Source organism: Antennarius striatus, chromosome 5 (assembly GCF_040054535.1).
Source record: "Antennarius striatus isolate MH-2024 chromosome 5, ASM4005453v1, whole genome shotgun sequence".
Lineage (NCBI taxonomy): Eukaryota > Metazoa > Chordata > Actinopteri > Lophiiformes > Antennariidae > Antennarius > Antennarius striatus.
In genome coordinates, this window is record NC_090780.1 from 18496329 (window position 1) to 18520790 (window position 24462).

General features: G+C 39.2%; 2 protein-coding genes across 5 annotated transcripts in view; one reads left to right on the plus strand and one right to left on the minus strand.

Moving 5' to 3' along the window:
* dnai1.2 (dynein, axonemal, intermediate chain 1, paralog 2) overlaps window positions 1-13703 on the minus strand; it is a 32050-nt gene extending 18347 nt beyond the window's left edge. For 2 of the 3 annotated variants that reach the window (XM_068315359.1, XM_068315358.1), the window contains exons 1-17: window positions 13456-13703; window positions 13317-13376; window positions 9349-9447; window positions 9012-9092; window positions 8643-8769; window positions 6786-6841; window positions 6455-6610; window positions 6176-6235; window positions 5931-6059; window positions 5679-5763; window positions 5455-5572; window positions 5165-5208; window positions 4758-5005; window positions 4537-4626; window positions 4184-4271; window positions 3924-4003; window positions 248-396 (exon numbers count right to left, since the gene is read on the minus strand). In XM_068315359.1, coding sequence (XP_068171460.1) covers window positions 248-396; window positions 3924-4003; window positions 4184-4271; window positions 4537-4626; window positions 4758-5005; window positions 5165-5208; window positions 5455-5572; window positions 5679-5763; window positions 5931-6059; window positions 6176-6235; window positions 6455-6610; window positions 6786-6841; window positions 8643-8769; window positions 9012-9092; window positions 9349-9447; window positions 13317-13376; window positions 13456-13479 — 1694 coding nt within the window. In that variant the 5' untranslated portion in view covers window positions 13480-13703. Of the gene's footprint in view, window positions 1-247; window positions 397-1931; window positions 1970-3923; window positions 4004-4183; window positions 4272-4536; window positions 4627-4757; window positions 5006-5164; window positions 5209-5454; window positions 5573-5678; window positions 5764-5930; window positions 6060-6175; window positions 6236-6454; window positions 6611-6785; window positions 6842-8642; window positions 8770-9011; window positions 9093-9348; window positions 9448-13316; window positions 13377-13455 lie in introns of all 3 variants that reach the window. The other variant, XM_068315360.1, reaches the window with a different exon arrangement.
* Window positions 13704-13925: 222 nt separating this feature from the next.
* On the plus strand, window positions 13926-24214 carry fam219aa (family with sequence similarity 219 member Aa). Of its 2 annotated transcripts, XM_068316234.1 has the most exons (6): window positions 13970-14220; window positions 19122-19218; window positions 19959-20052; window positions 20661-20741; window positions 21381-21435; window positions 21835-24214. In XM_068316234.1, exons 1-6 carry the CDS (start codon window positions 14161-14163, stop codon window positions 21991-21993), a joined length of 546 nt encoding a protein of 181 aa, XP_068172335.1. In that variant the 5' UTR covers window positions 13970-14160; the 3' UTR covers window positions 21994-24214. The 2 variants fall into 2 exon arrangements, with proteins under 2 accessions (XP_068172333.1, XP_068172335.1); XM_068316232.1 differs by lacking the exon at window positions 21835-24214 and having other exon boundaries at window positions 13926-14220; window positions 21381-21827.
* The last annotated feature ends 248 nt before the right edge of the window (window positions 24215-24462 follow it).

A 24462-nucleotide genomic window follows, 5' to 3' on the forward strand; every position in this document is an offset into this window, starting at 1 on the left:
GAATAATTTTACTTGATTAAGGCTTAAACTACTCTATAATGGGGAAAAAATGTATAGAAATTGAAGTCATGAGCTCCTTCTTTTCACTTAGAACCTCACAAGGAGAATTCACAATGAATATTTCATTTATTTCCCCCAAGATGTCACCCTCCTCTTCATATGTCAGCCAGTAGGCCAATGAGCTGTGCTTCAATAGACACTGGCAAGTTGTATATCTACAGGAACTCTACGCATCTAATTGTCTTACTTGATGGTATGGTCCCAGATCTTTATGGTCCAGTCTGAACTGCAGGAGATGAAAACCTTTGGATGGAAGTGGTTCCACTTGACAGCGTCCACTGCCATGCTATGGGCATCGTATGTCTCCAGGAACTGGCTTGAGTATGTTTTGGAGCACTATGGGATAAGATCAAAGTTATAATTTGTGTGTTGGTGCAAACTGACTTTGAAAATTACAGCCAAACAAATGTATTAAAAGTGTTTTTTCTTGTATGACTATTCCAATCTTGTCTCAGTGACTGCTGTTGCTGTGTCGCTGAAATCGCACACCTAAATTTAACCTGGCCAGTTTGAGTGTGCTGTATGTGTGCATTTACATAATCCTCTTTCTTCAGCACAAAACTGAAGAGAATTGTGTAAATGCACACAAGACAGAATAATTAACTGAATTTGATCACAAAAAAAAAAGAAATCAGCAGAAAAATAATTTTTTATGGCTGTTATGGGCCTTGACTGTAAATTTGCTTTTGGTGCATCGCATTTTTTCTTCAAAAAAACCCACTTCAGAATATAAAATTGTGACGAGATTTTTTAGATGTGGGTTGAATTGGAAGATTACCATATTGAATTTTGAAAGAGTGGTAAATGGACTGTACTTATATAACACCTTTTTAGTGTGACTGACCCCTCAGAGTGCTTTAAATCACAAACCTACCTCACACACCATATTTTATTTAATATTTAATTGAAATTGTAATATTTTTACATATATTCATGCATATATTTTTTCAGAGCTATATCTTGCTGCTACTTTATCATTCATTATTTAGGAGAACTGAACAGAAGGAAAATCAGGGACAGATTGTGGAAGAAGTTGCGTGACAGAAGCCTGCAGGATGGAATTGAGTCAGAAATAGATTGATACAGCTGTAAGATTATGAATGGATTAGAACAAATTAAAAAACCAAAATGCAACCATTTGACTTAAACATGATGATATACTGTATGTTCCCTGTGATGAAATGGAAACTTATTCAGGCAAACCCGGCCCATTGATGTTCACCTGTTACAGAAAAAGAATGAATGATGACATATGGCTTTACCACCATTGACAGGTGAGTTCAAAATGAATATTTCATGAAAATAGATGAATCATATGTGAGGCAAGACCTCACTCAGCACGTAACATCAAAGATGTAGGGAAAAATTTCCAAATGTTCAACGGCTCAGTGCTTCATCATATATCCATTATTAAACCAATCAGTGTTTTTCCTCGACCTCTTAATGGGACATGAAATGAATATTTTTTGATAATTATTTTTCTGGGCACATACAATTTCCACCGATAGCTAAAATGTTCTGTACAGAAAATACTAGTTGGAGAGAGGTTGGAGATGGAGTGTGATGTAATCCTCAATGATCAAATGACCTATAAATGTCTGAGGTTTATTTGCAATAAGGTTCACAGAAGCACCATCACAACAGGAAAGTAATATTGCAGGGATAAATTAAGCGGTGGACCCAGGATTGAACAGCAGGGCTTGTGAGGACAGCTGTTGCACTTCAAGCACTGACAGTGTGATTGTTGACCTGCAGCTTGGTTGAAAGATTCTTAATCTACCCTCCCCAGGGGATTCCTGTGCCGCTGAACCTTGAAGTGACAGAACATTTTTCATCACACATACTCAGTGTGTGTCTGTCTATATACCTACAAGGAGGGTTGTTTCACAGGAATACAGCCACAATCGTTCTAGAAAGCACAGAGAGATGTTATTTGTGACCTCAATGATGTCGGCAGACTGATCATAACGGCGTTCTGTATTTGTTACTTCCTCTTTATGTTCTTTTACCCCCTCCACTTAAATGATTCCATTGAATTTATCTATATGTTGTGTCTCATTCTCATGTTTCTGTGTTATTCTGTCTTTGCCAAGTCCAGGTGAACCTCTGTTCCAGCGTTTTCCTTGTGTTTCCACAGTTAAGACGGTTTATTTTTTTCTGTTTGCTTAATCATTTCAGAGTGGTTTTATCCTGCTCATTGTTTCGGATTGTTAACTTAATAGTTTGGGTTTGGATCATTTAGTGTGGATAATGTTTTACTGATTTGAATTGCTCATATGTCTTTTTTCTTTATACCCTGGTCTGTAGTGAAAACCATGACTTTCACTAGCGCTGCCTCTTATATCTGCATGAGGGTCCTAAACTCTGAACTATGTTTGAACCGATAGGGAGTAGTGTGCTTTCCTCTGGTAGAAGTTTTGAGAATGAAGGAAACACATAAAAAGAGATAATTGAAAATCAACAAAAATTTTCTTTTGATCCATGATGCTTTGTGATACTTTGACACAGAATAAACACTGAAATTTCTCAAAAATGGTGTGTATTACACAGAAAAATATTACAGTGAATTACATCATTGTTAATTTTTTCCTAATTATCTTGTTTTAAACTTTCCTGCATCAATTACTTTTAATTTATGCTGGTCATACTGATGCTAATTTTGAAGCAGAAGGAAGTACTGCACATTTCTGGCTCAGGAATAGCCAATGAAAACTCCATCTAACGGCTCTTGAGGCCTCATTATTCTAACTTTACCTCAGAAATTCTGGACATAAGGAGACTGTACCTGTTTTGTTGTAAAACTCGTACCTTTATCAAACAATTGGTTTTGGTTGAGAGGTGTTTTAGAGGGTTTCTTGTGTCAGCTTCCTTTCTAGACATACTCTCCCACACAACTTACACAAACTGACCGTTTGACTAAGCCTACAATCAGCTTGCTCCTTTGACAGTTAAGTCAACGTTTTAAGCATTAATAATAATGAAAATATGATTACGTTATGTCGCTAATGCTAATTAGCGACAATGGTATTACTCCAGATTTTACTACCACTACGATTAATGCTTAATCTATATAAAAATTTGAAATAAGCATTTTGTTTAAATTTTTTTTTACAAACTAATAAATACTACCCAACATTGCAGGTTTCACTGACACACAGACCTAGCCGTAAACTTTAATGACACTGTCATAAATATTTAGTTCTTTTGACATTATCTGGTAAAATGTGAGATAAAGTAAGAATTTCTATTTTCATAGTTCTTTATTTTTATGATATACTGTATTTATATTTTCATATGACTTTATTGTTTAAGTATTTTGGTCTTTCTGGTTATATAATGACTATGATGATTAAAAAACAAATTTTTTTTAAATAAATAAAAAATAAAAAAACAACAACTGCAGCCTTCTCTATTAAGGGATAATTGTCAAAACAGTATGGATAAATCCCCAAGCTTGTTTTGTTGTTCATGATTGCGGAGCTCCTTTATTTGCATGATAAGATGCACTTCTGTTAAACTAACGTGGCTCTGTGCTGGAATTATTTCTATCTGTTTCTGACAAGGACAAAATAAAACTTTAAATTATAAACAGTGCAAAAGCTGGATAATTCCACAAAATAATAACATATTGACTGTGATGACTCAAACAAAGGGAATGAGGAGAAGTAATTAAAACATATGTGTTTACCCGAGAGAAAGTCTGATTAATTTATCAAAATTAAGACAGGATGTATTGTGTTTTATGGAGACACATCTATCTACCTGAGTGTTTTAACACCAATAAAAATTTCTAATTGATTAAGTGACCTAAAGTACAGTATACACCCAGCTAAAGCCAATATTGCTGAAGCTTTGACACATACCTTGTATATTTTCCCCTCTTCCGTGCCAACTACAAATAGAAAGTCGATTTGTCTGTGGAAGTCAAATGATGTTCCACAGGCTGTGAACAAGAGGGATCAAACACATAAATTACACACCCACTGATAAATCATTGACAAATGGAGGCAAATCTACTCTGAGATAATATTGGAGTGCTGTAGTCTCGATGAGTAACAGCAGTGTAAAAGTGAAATGCAGTGCCCAGATTCTTCTCTCGAAGATGACATGAAGATGAATTTACCGATACTTGGTTGATCCGCACCTTCTGGCCACTCAGAGAATACACCATTTAGTGACAGTCTGATGATGTCTGTAAAGACTAGCTCATTCTGCAAACGTGCAAACAGGATGTCATGAAGTAATGTGGAAATACATATGCAAATTGTAAAAAACACTAAAACAGAAGCATGAACAAACTGAATGTCAGCAACCATGCGGACTAATTTATCTAATGCATATGAAAATGATGTAATTTGCATCTTGAGAGTTGCATTGTAGTTCCATTGTGTTGGGATAATATCTGTTGAGACAACTTTACCAAATGAGAGCACCATTGAGAGAATATGTGTAAATTAATATAATTTCTTGGCTAACCTTAACGAGTGTCCAGGAAACAACTCGGCCATCAGATGACACAGAATAAAAATTATGGTTATTGTCCATGTCATCTTTCTGCCAGAGCACCTGAATAAGGAAATACGTTTGCTTTTGTATCATTTAATTTAATTCTCAGTTAGTTTAAAATACTATTAAAATAGTATTATAAGCATCACTGCAGGTTTAAGGAATTAGTAGTTTTCTTCTCTTAATCTCACCTGCCAGACAGGGTCAGTGTGTTTACCAGTCTTAGCTGTACTCTTATAGACCGGCTCCATTCCCTTCTCCTTTAAGTTGTAGACAGCCACACAGCCGTCATAGAACCCAACTGCAACCAGGTTGGAATGCTCCTCGTGGATGTCGAGGCATAGGATGCTAGAACTGGTGTTATAAATGTACTCTGGAAAGGCAGAGTTCTTCAATGAGTAGAAGACGAGCATGCCGCAGCCTTGTTTACAGAAATCATCTAGTAGAGAAAAACAGAGAAGGATGGATGTAAATATGTGAATACCACTGAATTAGGTCTAATCAGAGTCTGTTCAGCAATGTAACTAAATTCCTTATTTATGACTTCTTTTTTATTATTATTATTTTAAAAAAAATTATTATACTATTCTATACTTACATGATCCCATTCCCACAGCAAAAAGATCCTGGTATTTCTTGTTCCTGTTGAGGACAGGTGCATCAGTCACCAATACTGTACTGTATGAGCAGCTGAAAAGCTAATTGTGATGTATTATCAATGAAATTTTATTTGTTTATAAAACTTTAATTGGTCTTGACACATATGAACAGGCAGTTAACAAATGTAATTGGCTTTAAATTTCATGATAGTAGGGCATCTGCAGCTCCATAGCTCCTCTCAGAATAATAATGAACGTTAGTCCACATGAATGTCAACATCAAACCAACCAGCAGAGGGCAGTGACAGACAGTCTTTTTGCTTTATCATATTGGAACTTCCACAGAGGCAGGAGAGTTCCTTCCTGGTCCCTGAACTCATCAGAAGCATCCTCAAAATATTTAAAATCTGAAAGAGGAGGGAGAATGGAGAACCAACGAGATGACTGAGTGTAGCAACTTCTACATCAATCCAAGTAATTGTTAGCCTTTAAATCAGTATTTACATAACATACCTTGTGCTATGCCATCAAATGTATTCTGATTGACCATCCGTTCAAAGATCTTGGATGCTTTGCCTATTCTGGTGATGTCATCATTCTAAAATAAAAACATTATAGATAAACATAAGACACAGCAATGACACATTAGCAAGAGATTTGTGCTTTTACAACATTAGCTCCAAACAGATTTCTTCAACATGCTGTACAGTAGTGTATATATTATTGTGCTTTATTTAGACAAGAATGCATCAGCATAGACTTTACCTGAATCTCCATCAGCATCGTCTTCTTCTTGCTTTTGTCGATATCTTTCTTTGATAGTATACCTTTCTGCTTGTCTTTATTCTTCTCCTGTTTCTGCAGCTCCTCCACATACGCATCATAGATCTCCCACTGTGAAGGAGTCATTCAAATTAGCTCATCATGGTACAAATATTTACTGATGTTCGAGTGTGTGACAAGAAGTCTGGCTTTAACAACTCATTTAAATAAGTAAAATAATCCAATACCTGATTAGCGGTTGCAGAAAAGCTACAGCGTGGAGGAGGTTCAGTCTGGCAGCTTCTTTCCTGCAGGAGAATAAAAAGTACTCTTCAGAAACTCTTGTGGCATCAGGCTCTTAATACTTCACTTTGCAGACATCATTATTATCTATTATTTCAAACCTTTAAATATTACATTTTCTATTTTACACATTATAGATTAGTAAATAATTGGGAAAAACGTGAGTTGTGATTTTAACACACAAGATTCTTTTCTAGCAGGAAACAAGTTAACCTTCTTCCTACCCAGAGAGGGTTATTAAGAGTTTGAGAAGCTCTCTCACTGAAGTTGAACTGGTTTGTAATTTTTGTTTCCCTTTTGTCCATTTTGGAAGCAACGCTGTCTGGTCTGTCGTCCTCTCCAGCTTCCTCCACCTCCCCTCCATCTTCTATCGGTGTTGCCTGTAGAAAATTAAGAGGGGGGAAAATTTAGCTTTCAAGCCATAACTCTTGACTTATTGACCTCTTGATGAAACTTTGATGATCACCTCACTATTAAACATTATCTGATATGGATAATTATGGTCAAAAATTAAGGTTGCTTAGGCTCAAAAACAGATCAGCAAAACAGTTTTACCGGTGTTTCTGATTTCTCTTCGTCCTGTTTCATTCCATTTTCATCCGTTAACGTCTCTGGACATCAGAAACATCAGGTCAATATTTGACTGCTTACAAAATGAACATATCAAATCAAATCTAACAAGGCAGTCAGAGACTGCAACATCCCACAAAGGGTAGGCTTGGGTACCCTGAAAGTAGTACCTGACAAGTGCATAGCTTTGACCTTTCAGAGCAGGTCAAAGCTATGCACTAGCACTTACTCACACTGGCCATCTCCTCTGTCTTTGTATCTTATCCGGTTCCTGAGTGTACAAAAGTTTAAATTTGACCTTGACCTAGTTTTCTCAAGGTCAAGGTCATCATCTTATTTTCCTCCCCTTTGCTACTTGAGTAATGTGCTTTTTGTTTCATCTTTTTGTCTGCAGCGGTTGTAAAGATAATTGGTGGACAAATGAACGAACGAACAAATGGACGAACACACGAACACAGACAATCACAATACATCACCTCTTTGAAGCGGGGTGTTACAAGGCACTCACAGACGGCAACATCCCGCGACACCCCTGAATACAAAATTTTAACCTTACCTACTTGCATAGGTCAAAGATCAAAGCCAGTGCTCTGACCAACTCCCAGCCACCCCCTCCACACCACCTTCTCCCAGCAGAGAAGCACCTTCAGTGGCAGACTGCTGTCACACAGCGCCTCCACAGAGAGGCTGAGGTCCTCCTTCGGGCCCCGTGCCATCAGGGGGTACAATGACTCTCTCAGGAGGAGCGGGGGGGAGGTGGCGAGGTCAGCACGCAGTCGAGTGGATTTAATTTAATTTTATACTGTTTATATTTTAATTTTATACTGTTTATTTTTTTATTTAATTTTATACTGTTTATATTTTAATTTTATACTGTATATATTTTAGTTATAGTTTAGTATATAAGTCCTGTTAGTGCTGCATGTGTCTGTTAGTGTAGTGTATGTCTTGTGGTATGTCCTGTGATGTCAGTGTTTCTTTTTCTCCTAGATATGTGGATATGTACAATTTCCCATCCATCCATCCATCCATCCATCCATCCATCCATCCATCCATCCATCATCTATTTCACTCACACTGGCCTTCTCCCTCGTCTCTCCATCTTATTCGGTTCCTGAGTGAAATTTGACCTTGACCTAGTTTTGACCTTGACCTAGTTTTCTAAAGGTCAAGGTCATCATCTCCTTTTTCATCCCCTTTGCTGCCTGAGTGATGCGCTTTTTGTTTCATCTTTCTATCTGCAACAATTGCGAAGATATTTGGTGGGCAAATGAACAGACGAACGAACGAACCAACAAACAAATGGATGAACACACAAACTGTGACAATTACAATGCATCACTGCTTTGAAGCGGGATGTAATACAAGAAAAGGCCAGTCTCAAATTGCCCATAGGTGTGAGTGTGTGTGCTTGTTTGTCTTTCTACTTGTGGCTCCACGTTGCACTGGCGTCACACCCAGAGTGTTTCTGCCTCATGCCACAAGTCTGCTGGAATAGGCTCCAGAAACCCAGGACAGTGAAAGAAGCCGGTTTTGAATATAAATTAATGAATGAACAATAAAAGAAAGAAGAAAGAAAGCCTGGGGATTAAAGTATTTTAAATTTACTTAAAATATTAATTAAAATATTACTTAAAATATTAGAAAACAGCCTAATAAAAAAGTACATCATTAATTTTCCTTTAAGAATATTACTTTATTCATTCTACAGGAGAGAAGAGAACAGCAGCAGAATAGAACAGCACTGCATATACTATGAAACCACACATTGGGACACTTAGAGCAATTATTCCGGAATAATTTAGTAGCAAAATATTTTTTGCAGCATGCTTGATCCTGTACCTTCAGTGAGAATCTCCTTGGCCTTCAGTCTACGAGCCTCTTCAGAATCTTGATGCACAAGATTACCCTCCAACACAAAAAGAACCGCCATCTGATCCACAACACTGGTAGACTTGTAAGAACGTTCCTGGTTGATGCAAGAAATGCGAAGAATGGTGAAGAGAGAAATCTGTTGGATTTGCTCAGAAGAGAAGAAAATATTTGTTGCTAATTACAAGTAATCAGATGAAAGAATCTGTGTGAAATAATTCACCGTCATCTATTAAATATGAATAGTTGTCAGAGAATCCTGAACATTTTTTCATCATGAAATAATGTGGAATATGAAGTAACTTCAGTAGAGATTTATCTTGAGTATAACTTTCTCACCTTAAAGTTGTAGCGAAAAATATTTTGGGGCGCATGTGGGTTGTTTGCAGTCAAGATTCTTGTAATCTCCTCTTTGAGCTCCTAATGACATTGGTGATGAGAGAAAGCATAAGATGGAATAATTACATTTACAAACACACACACACACACACACACACACACACACACACACACACACACACACACACACACACACACACACACACACACACACACACACACACACACACACACACACACACAACTGTTGCAGGCTCAACCAATTTCATCAAGAAGAAATAGGTAGATGACTCACATGGAAGAACTGAGGGTGAGGGTCTCTATCTACTGTACTTACAGCATCACTGAGCTCCAGCTGGTCTGAAGGCTTAATAAGTGCCTTCCCATGAGACCATTCATCCCATGTGTCCCCCACATCCACACCGTCATCATCATCCTGAGAGGTTACAGACAATAACGTAAAAAAAAAGTACACCTTTTTAAAGTTTATTCTACTTAATGTTCATGTCAAACTATCCTACACTGTGTACACAATTATTAGCAAGTCAGTACTATTTTCACCATGTATCATAATGTTTATACATATTTTCCAACTCCATGCTGTATAAACCGGAATGCTAGTGGATTTAAGCATATCAGGTGATGTATATTTCTGTAAACAGAGAGGGCGGGGTGTGTGAATTATTTATTAAGCAGGTTCTTTTCCTCTGGAAAAATGTGCCAAAAAAGAGTTCTCAACAATTTGAAAACACAAAAATTGTAAAAAAAAGTCTTTCAGAGGAATACAGCTCTCTTGACATTGCTAAGAGGTTGGGGCATTATCACAGAACCATCAAATGCTTTATTGCAATTAGTGAACAGGGTTGCAAGAAATATGTTGAGAAAAAAAGTGCAAGTTTACAAGCCAAAGATGCTGCAAGAGGGCACAAGCCAGTGTCTTATTGTGCCAGTCCCAAGCCCGGATAAATACAGAGGGTTGTGTCAGGAAGGGCATCCAGCGTAAAACTTTTGCTAAATCAAAAATGCGAATTAAAACTATGACTTCCATGCCGGAACGGTTGAGGCCCAGGTAAACAATCACCGCCATCGATGCTGTTCACCTACAGGGTGCCGGTGGAAATTGGACTACTGTTGGTTGAAGAAAGAGAGGAGGAAAGTGTGTTCGTAGGAAGAGAGAGAAGAGGAACGCCAAGAGTATAGGACTGAGAGTAGAGATATTAAATGTTGGGTCTATGACAGGTTGAGAGTTGGTTGATATGATGCAGAGGAGGAAGGTAGACATACTGTGTGTCCAAGAGACCAGGTGGAAAGGTAGCAAGGCTAGAAGTTTAGGAGCAGGGTTCAAGTTGTTCTATCATGGTGTAGATAGGAAGAGAAATGGAGTAGGAGTTATCTTGAAGGGGGAGTTTGTTAGGAATGTCCTGGAGGTAAAAAGAGTGTCAGATAGAGTGATGAGTCTGAAGCTAGAAATACAAGACGTGATGTTTAATATTGTTAATGGGTATGCTCCACAGGTAGGATGTGAGCTGGAGGAGAAGGAGAAATTCTGGTTGGACTTTGATGAATTGATGCAGAGTATACCTAGAAGTGAGAGAGTTGTCATTGGTGCAGACTTCAATGGACATGTTGGTGCAGGAAACAGAGGTGACGAGGAGGTTATGGGCAGGTTTGGTATCCAGGAGAGGAATGCAGAAGGACAGATGGTTGTAGACTTTGCAAAAAGGATGGAAATGGCTATAGTGAATACTTTCTTCCAGAAGAGGCAGGAACATAGGGTGACCTATAACAGTGGAGGTAGGGACAGACAGGTAGACTACATCTTCTGTAGACGATGTAATCTGAAGGAGATCAGTGACTGCAAAGTAGTGGTAGACGAGACTGTAGTCAAACAGCATAGGATGGTGGTGTGTAGGATGACTCTGGTGGTGAGGAAGATAAAGAGGGCAAAGGCAGAGCAGAAAATGAAATGGTAGAAGCTAAAAAAGGAGGAGTGTTGCATGACTTTTAGGAAGGAGTTAAGGCAGGCTCTGAATGGTCAGGGGGTGCTTCCAGATGACTGGACAACTACAGGTAATGTGATCAGGGAGACAGTAGGAGAGTACTCGGTGTGTCATCTGGAAGGAAAGTAGATGAGGAGACTTGGTGGTGGAATTAGGAGGTACAGGAGTGTATACAGAGAAAGAGGTTAGCTAAGAAGAAGAAGGACACTGAGAGGATTGAGGAGAGTAGACAGGAGTACAGGGAGATGCAGCGTAATGCGAAGGTAGAGGTGGCAAAGGCCAAACAAGGGGCTTATGATGACTTGTATGCTAGGTTGGACAGTAAGGAGGGAGAGACTGATCTATACAGGTTGGCAAGACAGAGGGACAAGAGATGGGAAGGACGCTCAGCAGGTTAGGGTGATTAAGAATAGGGATGGAAGTCTATTGACAGGTGCCAATAGTGTGATGGGAAGATGGAAAGAGTACTTTGAAGAGTTGATGAACGTGGAAAATGAGAGAGAACAAAGACTAGAAGAGGTGGCTTTTGTGGAGTGGCAGAGAAGTATGTGAGAGCGGTGCAGGACATGTATGAGGACTGTAAGACAGTGGTGAGGTGTGCTGTAGGTGTGACAGAGGAGTTCAAGGTGGAGGTGGGACTGCATCAGCTCTGAGCCCCTTATTGTTTGCTATGGTGATGGACAGGCTGACAGACGAGGTTAGACAGAAATCTCCATGGACTATGATGTTTGCAGATGACATTGTGATCTGCACTGAGAGCAGGGAACAGGTGAAGGAGAAGCTAGAGAGGTGGAGGTTTGTCCTGGAAAGGAGAGGAATGAAGGTTAGCTGCAGTAAGACAGAGTACATATGTGTGAATGAGAGGGACCCAAGTGGAGGAGTGAGGTTACAGGAAGAAGAGATCAAGAAGGTGGAGGATTTTAAGTACTTAGGGTCAACAGTACAGAGCAATGGAGAGTGTGGAAAAGAGGTGGATAGGATCAGGAATGAGTACATCAGAGGGACAGCACATATTAGAGGTTTTGGAGATAAAGTCAGAGAGGCCAGACTGAGATGGTTTGAACATGTCCAGAGGAGAGATAGTGAATATATTGGTAGAAGGATGCTGAGTTTTGAACTGCCAGGCAGGAGGCCTAGAGGACGACCAAAGAGAAGTTTTATGGATGTAGTGAAAGAGGACATGAGGGTAGTTGGTGTGAGAGAAGAGGATGCAGAAGACAGGGTCAGATGGGGGCAACTGATTCGCTGTGGCGACCCCTGAAGGGAAAAGCCGAAAGAAAAGAAGAAGGTTTATAAAGAATCAAAGGTGAAGCTACCAGGAACCCATAAACCTCCAGGAACCCATTACACACCAGTGCAATCTACCTGGAGTGCCCAGGAGTATAAGGTATTCAGTGCTCAGAGACATGACCAGGGTCAGGAAGGTTAAAACCTGACCACCGTTCAACAATACACACAGGATGAATTGTAAAGACCCGGCTGATATGGGCTGGTATTATTAAAATTGTTCTGGTTTGACCTTTTTGACTGAAGATGAACTCACAATTAACTTCCAAACCTACATCCAGTTCTTACAAGACATTTTAAAAGCAGAGGTATATGAAATAGTTAACGTCTTTCAAGAAGACTGATTTTTGTGCAGGACAAAGTTCCATCTGTCACATGTATGTGTGGTCAGGATCCAAATGCAGTACACCAGGGGAAGAGTCCGCTTAAATAGTTTTAATAATCAAAATCTTAAAACAGATTTTCAGAAGATCAGGCAAGGATTGGACAAAAATTGGGGTGCACCAGAAAAGAGCTGTCTGATGCTTTGTTATCATCCTCTCCTCCATTTGCATGGAGGAGAGGCCCCTTGTGTGGGTGCTAGGGCCTGTACATATACACGTGTGTGAAATAGAGCATAGAGTGGGAAAAAACTTCCAATAGAAAGGCAGCTACATTGGTCAGTTTTTTTTTTTTAATTTTTGCATCAGAAATGATTATTTTTCAGATTTGAGTTGTTTATGTATTATTATCAGATGAAAAAAACAACAACAAGTGACATGGGGGAAAAAATGTCATTTTTCATTTAGTTACACAACACTGCATACTAATACATAGTGGTTTAAAAAGTGTACACAGATAGATAATCTCCTGGGAAAGCCAAAACCTTACTTTTATCTTCTTAATTATTTAAGTTTGAGGTTTAACATTTTTCAATTGATCAAGAACATATTAAATATTCAACAACAAAATTAATCCTCAAAACCCCCCCCCCAAAAAGACAAAACAAGTTGCACACAGTTTATTTTTCTGTTCTTACCTTTTTCTTACTAGAGGCTTTGGTAGACTTTGCTCCAGGTACCCTCTGAAGAACTGAGCTCTGTGTGAAAACAAATCAAAGTAGTTGAACGTCTATAAAATGCATTTTCCACTCTTAATAAAACAAAGTTGGCATTTACCCTTCTCAAGTTATTATTAGGCATTGCGGGGAAAAAAATTCTAGCAAAATGACTTCACCCTCAGTCCGGTATGTAGGTTTGTGTTCTAACGAGCAGAACACTGTGCTGCTGCAGCTGCTTTCTGTTGTATGTAGGTTACCAAGACAACGAGACCCACTCCTGTTGACGAACAAGTCAAGATAGTTCCCAACAAACGATGCTCATACACTTTTTAACTACCTAATCTCTTATGAACAATTTATATAAGTTTATATGTATATATTTGCAAGTAAATAAATATCATATATCCCTAAATTACAGGATCTGCGGTGCTTTCGAACACGGAAATATGAAGTAAAACAAATATATTCAATATAGAGTATCTACTATTGACATTTAGCATTTACACATGCTGTTTAAATATCTGTTGGATGAATATCTGTTAGATATTTAAATCCACCATTAAGGCTCGGAACTGCTTCACTTCGCATTTCAATATATCCTCGTCTGTGATTGGTCAGACTTGTCATGTACGGGCTCTAAACCCGGAAGTAGGGTGGTACTGCTCTCTTGCTGTCGAGTCACCTCTGACAGGATGGAGGAAAACGAACCGCTATCATGCTAAAAACGGAGAATCCAGACCATCAAGCGTCATAGACTGGAATAGTTAGACTTAACTCCTGTTTTCCTCGACTGTTGAATCGCTTCTGAAACCGTTTTCCAAAAATGATGGAAGAAATCGACCGGTTCCAAGTGCCTCCTGTCAACGGAGAGACACAGCCTTTGGTAAGAGGAAAGACAAAAACACCCTATGCAAATCAAGGTATTGCATGCAGACGAAAACACGTTCCTTTGAGTTTTATGCGGTTTATATCGACAGCTGTGCCACATAATCTGCAAGTGAGAGCTAACTGATAGCTGCGGGACAAACTAGGGCTTTGAGATGCGTTTAGATTGATTATGGTACAGGGGATAGCAGCTAACGCTAGATTTGTCTCCATAGAATAATTTTATTCACCAATAAATAATAACTATAATTAAAAAATAAATCGAGATCGAATTTTTAAATTCGACATCGCACTTTACACAAATCGTGATTTAATAAAAAACAAACAAAAAAAACAAAAAACGACGTCAGTATGTGCTAGTTCACATCATTTTCGCACACGGATGTTACGTGTCGTCATTTGGTGACGTGTAATTTGGGGTCTGTTAGTTGTCCAAAACCGGCATCATAGACTGTAACCCTGCGGATGGACATCCATCGTCACACTCCATCCATCGCCAGTAATGTTGTCTATGCTTTATTACCTCGTTGTAAGATGTTGCTGTTTGTGTTTACCCGTGTTTGTTTACTTCTTGTCAGTGTGTCTGTAAGATACGTCAGGTTGATCTCTCGCAAAGGAAAGCCCACAATTATTTGAGGCAGATTTTCCCCATTTTTTGAACATTTTTTTTCGAGGCTAATCAAAATAAAATTCAACAGTCTGGATGTTCTGCTGCTGTGCATGTTTGGATCTTGTTCTGGCTTTGGGAGATGAACATATAGATTCTTTATCACTGTGATGTTACGGTGAAGTAAGTTACAATATGGAGTGTAAATAATACACATTCAGAGTAATTCTAGTGGATTTCAAATATAGTATCTGTGAAAGATCATTAATTATGACCTGGAAACTATTTTCATGTGAAGTGATAGCATCTCAGGCTCTCCACTGCACTCTTGTTGGGTATCCCAGTTTGTTTCACATTATAGGAACAAAATAGGCTTAACCTGATGGTCAAGATCTGGAATGGATTGATAAGTCATGGTTTTACATAACAAATTGATTCACTGTTTTTATTCCGTACATTTCTTGTTAAGTTTATAATATATTGTATTATTATTGGTGATAATTCTGCTATGTCGGATTTATTCTTCAGACTTCAAATAAAGCTGTGACAAACAAATGCCACTTTCTTTCTTTTTTTTTTTTAAATGATTGCCTTAGGGATTGCCTTAAGACATGGGTAGACCTTAAAGCTCTGCTGTTCCTTATCTGTGATACCCCAGCATTGCTTTGAAGGTTAAACCCAGCAGAAATCATGTAATGAACATATTTTTTCTGGTAGAACAAACGGTTTTTAGAGTTGCAAAAACAGTTGTGTCTCCCTATGAGGAGTCGATGTTCTAATCCAGTGAGAATTCAAGTGATCCGTTTTTCTCTTAAAAATCTTGACAGCTGCACATTTTATATTGTATTCTTGTTAAAATGCTGTAGTTAAATAAAACTGTGTAAATATAGATAGATAGATAGATAGATAGATAGATAGATAAATAGAAAGATAAAACCAGGAAAAAACAAAACAGAACATACCACAAGACATACACTACACTAACAGACACATGTAGCATTTACAGTACATATAGTAAAAAAAAATTAAAGTATAAACAGTATAAAATGAAAATATAAACAGTATAAGATTAAATTAAATCCATTTAACCGCGTGCTGAAATATGATGTCACATGTCAGCTGACTGCCTGTCTCAAAATATCTTTACTGTGTCTGTGGAACATTTAATGCTGATAACTTAAACTGCATGGTTGTGCTTGTCTGCTGGCTCCAGGTTGGAAGTGAATTTTATGTAACTGAAACATTCTTCTATGAAAGAGTGTGTGTCAGTAAGTTGTTTCAAACTTAAGATTGTGTATAGTATCTTGTAAAGGATTTTTAATTAACCTTTAAGTGACATTGTGGGCATGAAATATTCTCTCAGGCATACATTTAATTTTGATAGATTGCCTTACAACACATTTAGCCTACAAGCCATCCATTATAATGAGGATATCTTGTAATTCTTTGAAGGGTCAACTGATATATTGCTATTCAATCTTATTGGCTAGTGGGAGGCTATGATGTATAATCCGACCAATGGCTTGGTGGCTGTGCCATGTCAGCAACCTTGAGGCTCTTCATCATCAGATGCTATAAAGGACTCACCAACACAAGCACCAGCTGATGAAATCAAGCTGATCAGCTTGTGCTTGGTCATTTAAAATAAATATGTATGTGTGTATATATATATATATATATATATATATATATACCCGTTTGTGTGTGTGTGTGTGTGTGTGTGTGTGTGTGTGTGTGTGTGTGTGTGTGTGTGTGTGTGTGTGTGTGTGTGTGTGTGTCAGAGAAAGGAGAGAGACCATGGGTGTGTCAAGGCCAGTGACTGTGTGTGACCTGGAGGTGTTACTGGTCAGGTCTTAATCATAGTGGTTTTATAGGCTCATAATTTACTGAATGTTTTAGATAATCTAGCAGAAAGTATAGGGTCAATGATATATCAGTTGAGTCTAAGGACTTACATTGCACTTTATTCAATGTGTTAATATGTATACCTTTTATATACTGTATGTTGTTGTTGAAATAAGTATTATTATATCACTATTACCTCAGTCAACAAAAGATGTGTAATTGCTGCAGTTTGTTACTTGCTGAGTGTTTTTAGATTTAACAGGATTTCAATCAAAGTTTGTGGAAAGGCGAATCTTAGGGTTAAGGAAATCAGTGATTAAACTGTTGGCGCTTTTTCAAAGAATTTTAAATATTTAAAAAAATCCTACTACAGAGATGCCATATCTACCAGATAAAAGAGGCGAACCAACGCTTTTGTACACATGTGTGTTTATATTATATGATTATTATTATTACTGTATTTTGTTGCTTCCTCCAAAGCTGCTGACTGGATTTCCATATTTGTGTTGCGAGGAAGTGTCTTCAGCTCAAGAGGATCCTGGTAAATTTTGGTGCATATCTAAACTAAGAGCTTGATCCAAGAATCTTTTCCCATTTTTTTAACATTGCAACAAAACGTGTTTTTTTGACAGGGCTATCAATTTGGTTTTGGATACAGTTTGAACGAACTATTGGGCTTTTACAGACCTGCTGCGTGCTTTCCACCGATCTGTTCTGCTCATATTTACATTTTCTTCCATCCCATATTTAAAATCTGGCAGTCAATTCCGTTGCGAAGACACAGAATCCCTTTCATGATCCACTGCCGGTTCTCCTGAGAAATTTTCTAAGGCACTTATTTGACAGACAGTAAGACCGAATCTCATCACTGTGTTTTTCCACGGTGGGAGGAATGTGTGAAGAAAAAAAGAATAAAGAAGTACATATCCAGCGGGTGAGTCCAGTGATGTGAGGGAAGAGACCGTCACAGAACACAGAGAGCTCATGTTTGTGCTTGTTACGGCAGGACGACCTCATCCATACACTGTGCTGTCTTTGTGTCTAATAGTGTGTGTTATGTATTCACCACTGTCGTTCTCATTGATTATTCCGGTTAAGTAAACAACGTGTCACTGCCAGATGAGGATGAGAGAACTGTATCCATCAAAGGTGTATTCATCCTCATTAGACCACAGCCCTATTAAAAGAATCCCATCAGCCTGTTTTTATCACTGGAATTTGTTGAGAAACGGGACTTCCCTTTCGTAATAAGAGAAATAATTAAAAGTGATGATAATGACGTTTTTTTTAGTCCTGAATTCTACTTGTGCAGTAGAATAAATGAAACTAACAGAAGTACCTGTGCTTTGCAGCTTTACTATATTGTGTTGTCGAATGTTATTTAAAAGGACATTGTCAGTGTCCCCGTTCAACACTCATGAATTTTTTATCAGGGTCTGTGAAACTGTTTGGTTTCATGGAATTAGCTCAAATCATTGTAGTATTTCATTTGAATTTCCCTGAAAGGCTTTGAATGAAATAAATTCAGACCCGATCAGTTTGATATTCCCCTTTTAATCTTCCGAAACACTGTAGTTCTTCCCAGCTTTTTATTAGTTTTTATGAACCATGAACGTGACGAGATTTGCTACGTGTCTTTTGGACATGTAACCCCTTGATGATTGGTTTAATTTTACCATATTGAATATTTTTAGTCCGTCTTTCTCTCAGGCTTGTGAGAGTTTCTGTTTCAGCTGTAAATTTCCAAGTTTCAGCTGCAGTTATTTCACTGCTTGGAGGATCATGTTAAATATAGCAGCCGGTTCTCTTGTGAGATCACAGTTATTAAGAACCCGTTCCCTGATAGCTGTCGTCCATGTGACCTGTAGATTCCCTCGGAAGCGCAACAAGGAGAGGCCTGTGGCTTCAACATAATGTGGATCTCTGTCAGTGGAGAGGGCTGAGCATGGGGCCATCCACCCTCTTTCAGTCTGGAGAAACTGTGCTTCCAACAGCAAACCCCTGTGTTCCCCCACGGTCTCCTCCCATGCCGTCACCGCTAACACACACACACAAAAAAAGAGATGGAGCTGGCGACACAGGCAGAACACTCGAGTCTATTGATGCTGCAATCCAGGCAGCTATAGTAGCACATAGGTTTGGGAAATCTCACCAGGGTGTTGGACACAAAAAGACTGTAAGAAAGAGCTTATTGTCCAGCCTGCGTTAGCCCAGTGATGACTCAGTGGGGAGTTCTTGGTGCTGACTTGATTGTGCCCTTAGGACTCTTTTCAGCTTCAGCTGCCCAATGGCAGAATAGCACAAGTTGATTGGAACTACTAGTGTGTCCAGCTCAATGAACAAACACAGCAGCAGCGACACAAGCAGGGCTCTGGAGGTCTATGATGAGATGTCACATGTTATCGATGTTGCTCCCTAATACCGTCTGTGCTGTGTGTTCTTCCTAGGACCCGGCAACTTCTTCCACCACAGAGGTGGACACTGACAGCAAAGGGGAGACTGTGGCAATGAACTACAAGCCCTCACCGCTGCAGGTCCAAATAGGTATCGTAGCCAGTTCACTACAGATCAATGCATGACTTATTCTAAGCTCCGCCATGATGCGTCAAAATAACATCCAATGCTGTAGGACAGGAGTGGCAAACTCCTTTTCACCGAGGGGCCACATCAGAATAATGGCTGTCTTTAAAGGGCCAGATGTAACCTAGAAATGTAACTAAATGTAACTCAATGTAAGGTATTATATATATATATATATATATATATATATATATATATATATATATATATATATACTCTGTAATGTTAAATAACTCTGAATTTATTAATTATTCAAGATACATATATTACAAATGCACAGAAAAAAAAGTTTGCTTTTTTCCGCTGTTTTAACATAAATTCTTTTAATTCATTTGGCCCGCGGGCCTTGAGTTTGACACATGCGCTGCAGGATGTTTGCTAGCATCGTTTTTAGGTTTTACCATCCAGTGTGGCAATTTTTCTGGAGTGTCACAGGTGTCAGAACATTTTTAAGGTTCTGTTATTGTTCTACCTTTACACTGTAAAGGAGGAGTTATGTCCTCATAAGAACGCTGTTCCAAAATGGTTGTTGAAGAAATAATATTTCCAGAAAACCCCCTGGTTAATATCTGGAAAAATAATTTTCCAAACAGTTTTATCCACAAATGTTTGTGAGTTTTCAAGAAGTAAAAAAACATTAATCTCCTGTTGATGATCATGCATCAATGCATTTGTGGGTGACCTCATCTCTTGTGGTTTCCCAGAAAAACAGAGAGACCTCGCCAGGAAGGGGTCGGTGAAGAACGGCACTGTGGGAAGTCCCGTCAATCAGCAACCCAAGAAAAATGCCAGGACAAGGTAACAGGTTCTACTGCCTTTCAGTTTCCCTGATCCTTTGACATGAACTCAACCACAATTGCTCCCCTCAGAGAGTGTCTCCAGCAGTCGGCGTTTCCCTGCTGCTGAATGTGGAATTTATTGCCAAGTCTGCTGGGGACATCATCAGATTTCCTCATTTTAGCTTAATCCACATAAAGACTTTTTAGACAAGGGGAGATTGGATGTTTTTTTATGTGAATGGTGATAAAAGAATCAAAGTGCTGAGTATAAACCTTCCTCAGCCGGCTGTATTGACAACTGGCTCATCTGTCTAATCCCACTCCCCGGTGGATTAGTGGAAACATAAGAAATGCCGACTGGTCCGGCCTCCGAGTCTCTGAAGAGGAAAGATAATCTGGGAACGCCTGCAGTCTGAGGGATACAGATTAGACCAATTTGTTTTTCGGTACTCTGCAAAGAGAACACCCTGCTCTGGCAATGATCATGTTTTGTGTGGAGTGTCTGTCTCTTTTAATGCTACATGTCTGGAAAGCTTTGGGGATTTTTTTGGGTGGGTATTTTAGTAAGAGGGTGAAAATTCTACAAACGTATTGAATGCTGTTCTTGTTCCATTTTACTTTCTCCAGGTTGGTGGTGCCAAACAAAGGCTACTCCTCCTTAGATCAGAGCCCAGACGAGAAGCCTTTGGTGGCACTGGACACCGACAGGTACGTGAGGCATTTGGTTTCCTGGCATCGAGTTCTGCTCCGCTAAAGTCTGGTGCAGACGGATAAGAAAACTGTTCAGGCTGGAAATGAGAAAAAAGGAGAAATCGACTAACAGTTAATTTTCCTACTCTCACTGTGTCCTGATGGTGCATTAATCCATATGGCAAGTTGAGAGAGTTCTCAAACAGAAGGGATCCCCAAAGGGGCAGAGCCTCTCCCAAGGCACAGGATTAGAGGATTTGGATGGGGGAAAGCAGCTCAGAGGGAGCGCTCGCTTCCTGCACCAGCAGGTCTTCATTTGACTGAGATGAGCCCCCTCGTTTGATGCAGGAGGCAGACAATCACGCATGACACCCCTTTGTTAAGTTCATAGTCACGTATGCAGCATTTGGACAATGTTGCCCTGTGCTGTTTGTAAAGGCAGATTAGCATTAGCATGATATTCCTCCTGTATGACCTGTATATTCAGTATGCCTCAGAATGCATTAATGTTTAAAGCCAGTAATGTTCTAAAAAAAGAAAAAAGTCACGTCTCAAATTATAAGCATTTTTAAAGACCGCCTCTTTTAACATTGGTTTCTATGACTTCCACCTCTATTTTTCGACTCAGTCCAATTGCTGATGTCTCGTGTCTTTCAGCGATGATGACTTCGACATGTCCAGATATTCCTCGTCAGGATACTCCTCAGCCGAGGTGAGATGTCTGAGGGACCAGGTATCTATACACACATTATTCTGTTTAACAGCATCATACGACGAATCCACAGACAACCCCACCCGATCACCCAGTTCCATTGTCACACCACCCACACCAGGTATAAGGCCGCCCATTGAATCAAAAATGCATTCTGGCTCCTCCAAGCATTCGTAGTCACAGTCACCTTGAAACGATTATCTACAGTGCTCCTCCAGTTTCTCACCTCACCTCATTACCATCACGTACCTGCTGTTTAATATGTTCTGATCACCATATTTTTGAACATGAAAAACAAGCATAATAACAAATTAAAGAAGGTTATTCCTTGCCTGTTTGTCAAAATTGTCCCAAAGCCCTGCTGATGCTGTATCCCCTCTGCCTGTTTCGCTTCTGCAGCAGATCAATCAAGACCTGAACATCCAGCTCCTAAAAGATGGGTACCGTCTCGACGAGATCCCAGATGATGAAGACCTGGATCTGATCCCCCCCAAAGCAGTCAACCCCACCTGCATGTGCTGCCAGGCTGCTCCCTCTACAGCTTGTCAAATCCAGTAGCACCCCACCCCTTAAAAGAACATCTCCCTCCTGCAATCTGCACTAAGGCCAAGAACTGACCAGGGTGGTAGAGAAGTTGAAAGCTGATGGCTGGCAAGGGCACATAGGGAAAAAAAAGAGGGTTTATAATAGTTAAAATAAGTCTGGAGAAACGACTCTGTGCAAGTTCCTCCCATGGCAGGATGTTTAAGTAGTTGGTTCAGCGAAGAACTCGACTGTCGGCAGAAACATTACCTCCAAGGAAAACATGTTACTTTTGCTTCTTGTTCGTTTGGCTTCCGTCACAAGCTTGCGGACATTTTGGTTTACAAACTTGCAAAAACTTGTGAGATGCTGTGGAAGAACAGAAACAAAAATGAAATGACAGGAGCTGTTCCACCAAAACACATAGAATGGTGAAAAGGAGACTCTGTAACGGTGCATCCTCTGCAGAATATAGCTCTATAAATGGTCGGTGGGAGATTGGACGTTTTATGTTGGCCATTGCTTCCTTTTGTTTATTTCTGCATCCTCTTCCTGTGTGTACATGTCCAACGTGAAGGAGACTTGTGTTTATATATTTACAGGATAGTTGTGCTAAACCATCAAGCTGCTGATAAAACACTCGTTTTTATAGTATGATCAGTTACTGATTTTTTTTAAGTTTGTCTTTTTCACAAAAGTTGTAGTACTTTGTTGCTTTTTTTTCAGTTAAAATAAGCTAAAAACAGTTTTGCATGTTGCCTGTTAACACGGTGTTCTAATAATCAGCCTGTGCAGATCCTTTTTCACTCACCCCTGAACGCATCCTTGTGCCGATAATGCTTATAATGTGAGGCGTGCTTTTAAAAACATGACTTAGTAATATTTAGGTTCACCTGCTGTGACTCCAGTAGACATAGAGAAACTGTTCGTAGGACTAATGATAGAACGGCTCACGGGTTAGTGTGCACTTTCTTTGTGTCTGTCCTTGTTAACCCTGCTGTGAGTGGATGCATAGGCGGCGGCCCTCACCAGTGAATGTGACCACAAAAGAAGAAATTAGAATATGTCCAGACACATAGAACAGTTGTGGTGATACCAGTGTACATAAAATTGTTCCATATTGCCTGAATGCAAAGTGAAATGTGTATTTTTTGTACATTTTTTTGCACCCAAGCAAAATATGGAAAGTTTCCGTCTCTTTACTTTAATTTGTGCATAGTCCCCTTGAAATATCCTGTTTGAGAAACGGGAGCTGAACATGTAGCACCGGATATGGCTGTGTATTTTCATTGCTTTACGTCAAAGGATGATTCCTAGAGGATGGTTGTGAATGCGTTTGTTTATTTATCAAGTTTACATTGGTCTGAACACATCGGCTCCTGTCCTGGATATTTAAAGTCCGTCGTGTGTGAATCTGCATGACTGTGGAAGATCAGGCAAGGTTTACACCAGTAGCAGCTTTTACATGCCTGAACAACACGATGATGATGATGATGATGATGACCTACATTCTGATTTGTGTAATGCCTAAAAAAATAAGTGGAAGATAAAGCAGTAATTTAACTTCAGTTCTAAGAATGTGTGCGTTTGGTGACATTCAGAATATTGTGAAGATTTAAGACCATGGATGTGAAGTTACTTCACTTATGCTTGATTGTCTGTGGAGATAAATTGCAGTGGTTTTAAGGAGATTTGCATTAATCCTGAATGAGCCATTATGTGCTGGTAGAATTAGCTCATTCAGAACTATGAGCTTTTGCATTTTCATTCCAATCCATAAAGAAAATGACAACAGCAGTCCATATCCATAGAGTAAAAACAATGACGCTGATTACAACTGGTTTCTTTTATACCCTATGATAAAATATGTCCTAACAGATTCACAAGGAGGTCACAATTCCTGGTCAATGTCATCTCACCTGAGCGTCTGAAGTAATGCATCGTAACATAAATTATTTATTTCAACTTGTGTGTTTTTAATTTATGTTTTAAGAATGGGAAATAAGTCCTGTGCCGACTGACGCCCTCTGTCTGCCGGTCGCCTCTTATGTTGCTTGTGAACTGGCCCCATTTATTTTCATCAGTGTTAAAAGTTCAGTGTGTAGTGCAACAAATAAAAAAAAAATAAATATTGGACGTGAAGTTCGAAGTGCCAGTTTTTTTTTCTTGACATTTCTGTTTATCAATGTGTTACATGTTTGAATGATAGAATTACCAGAGGAGAGGTTTTGGAATGTTCCCATCCATCCCTGATAGAGATGTAGCAAAAATCCTGTATTAAAAACTTAATCTCCCTCAAAGAATGTCTGGAGTTTCCTCCGGGATTATTAAAGTATCTATCTATCTATCTATCTATCTGGAGGTGATGCTCCTGGTTGTAAAGTTACAGTAAAGAGGTGATGGGATACAGAGAGAGGCTATGGAGGAGTGAGGGGAAGATGTGGGGGTTGGGTGCCTCTGATTAGCCTTGAGTTTATCCTTTGGCAGCAGATGGTGATTACAGAA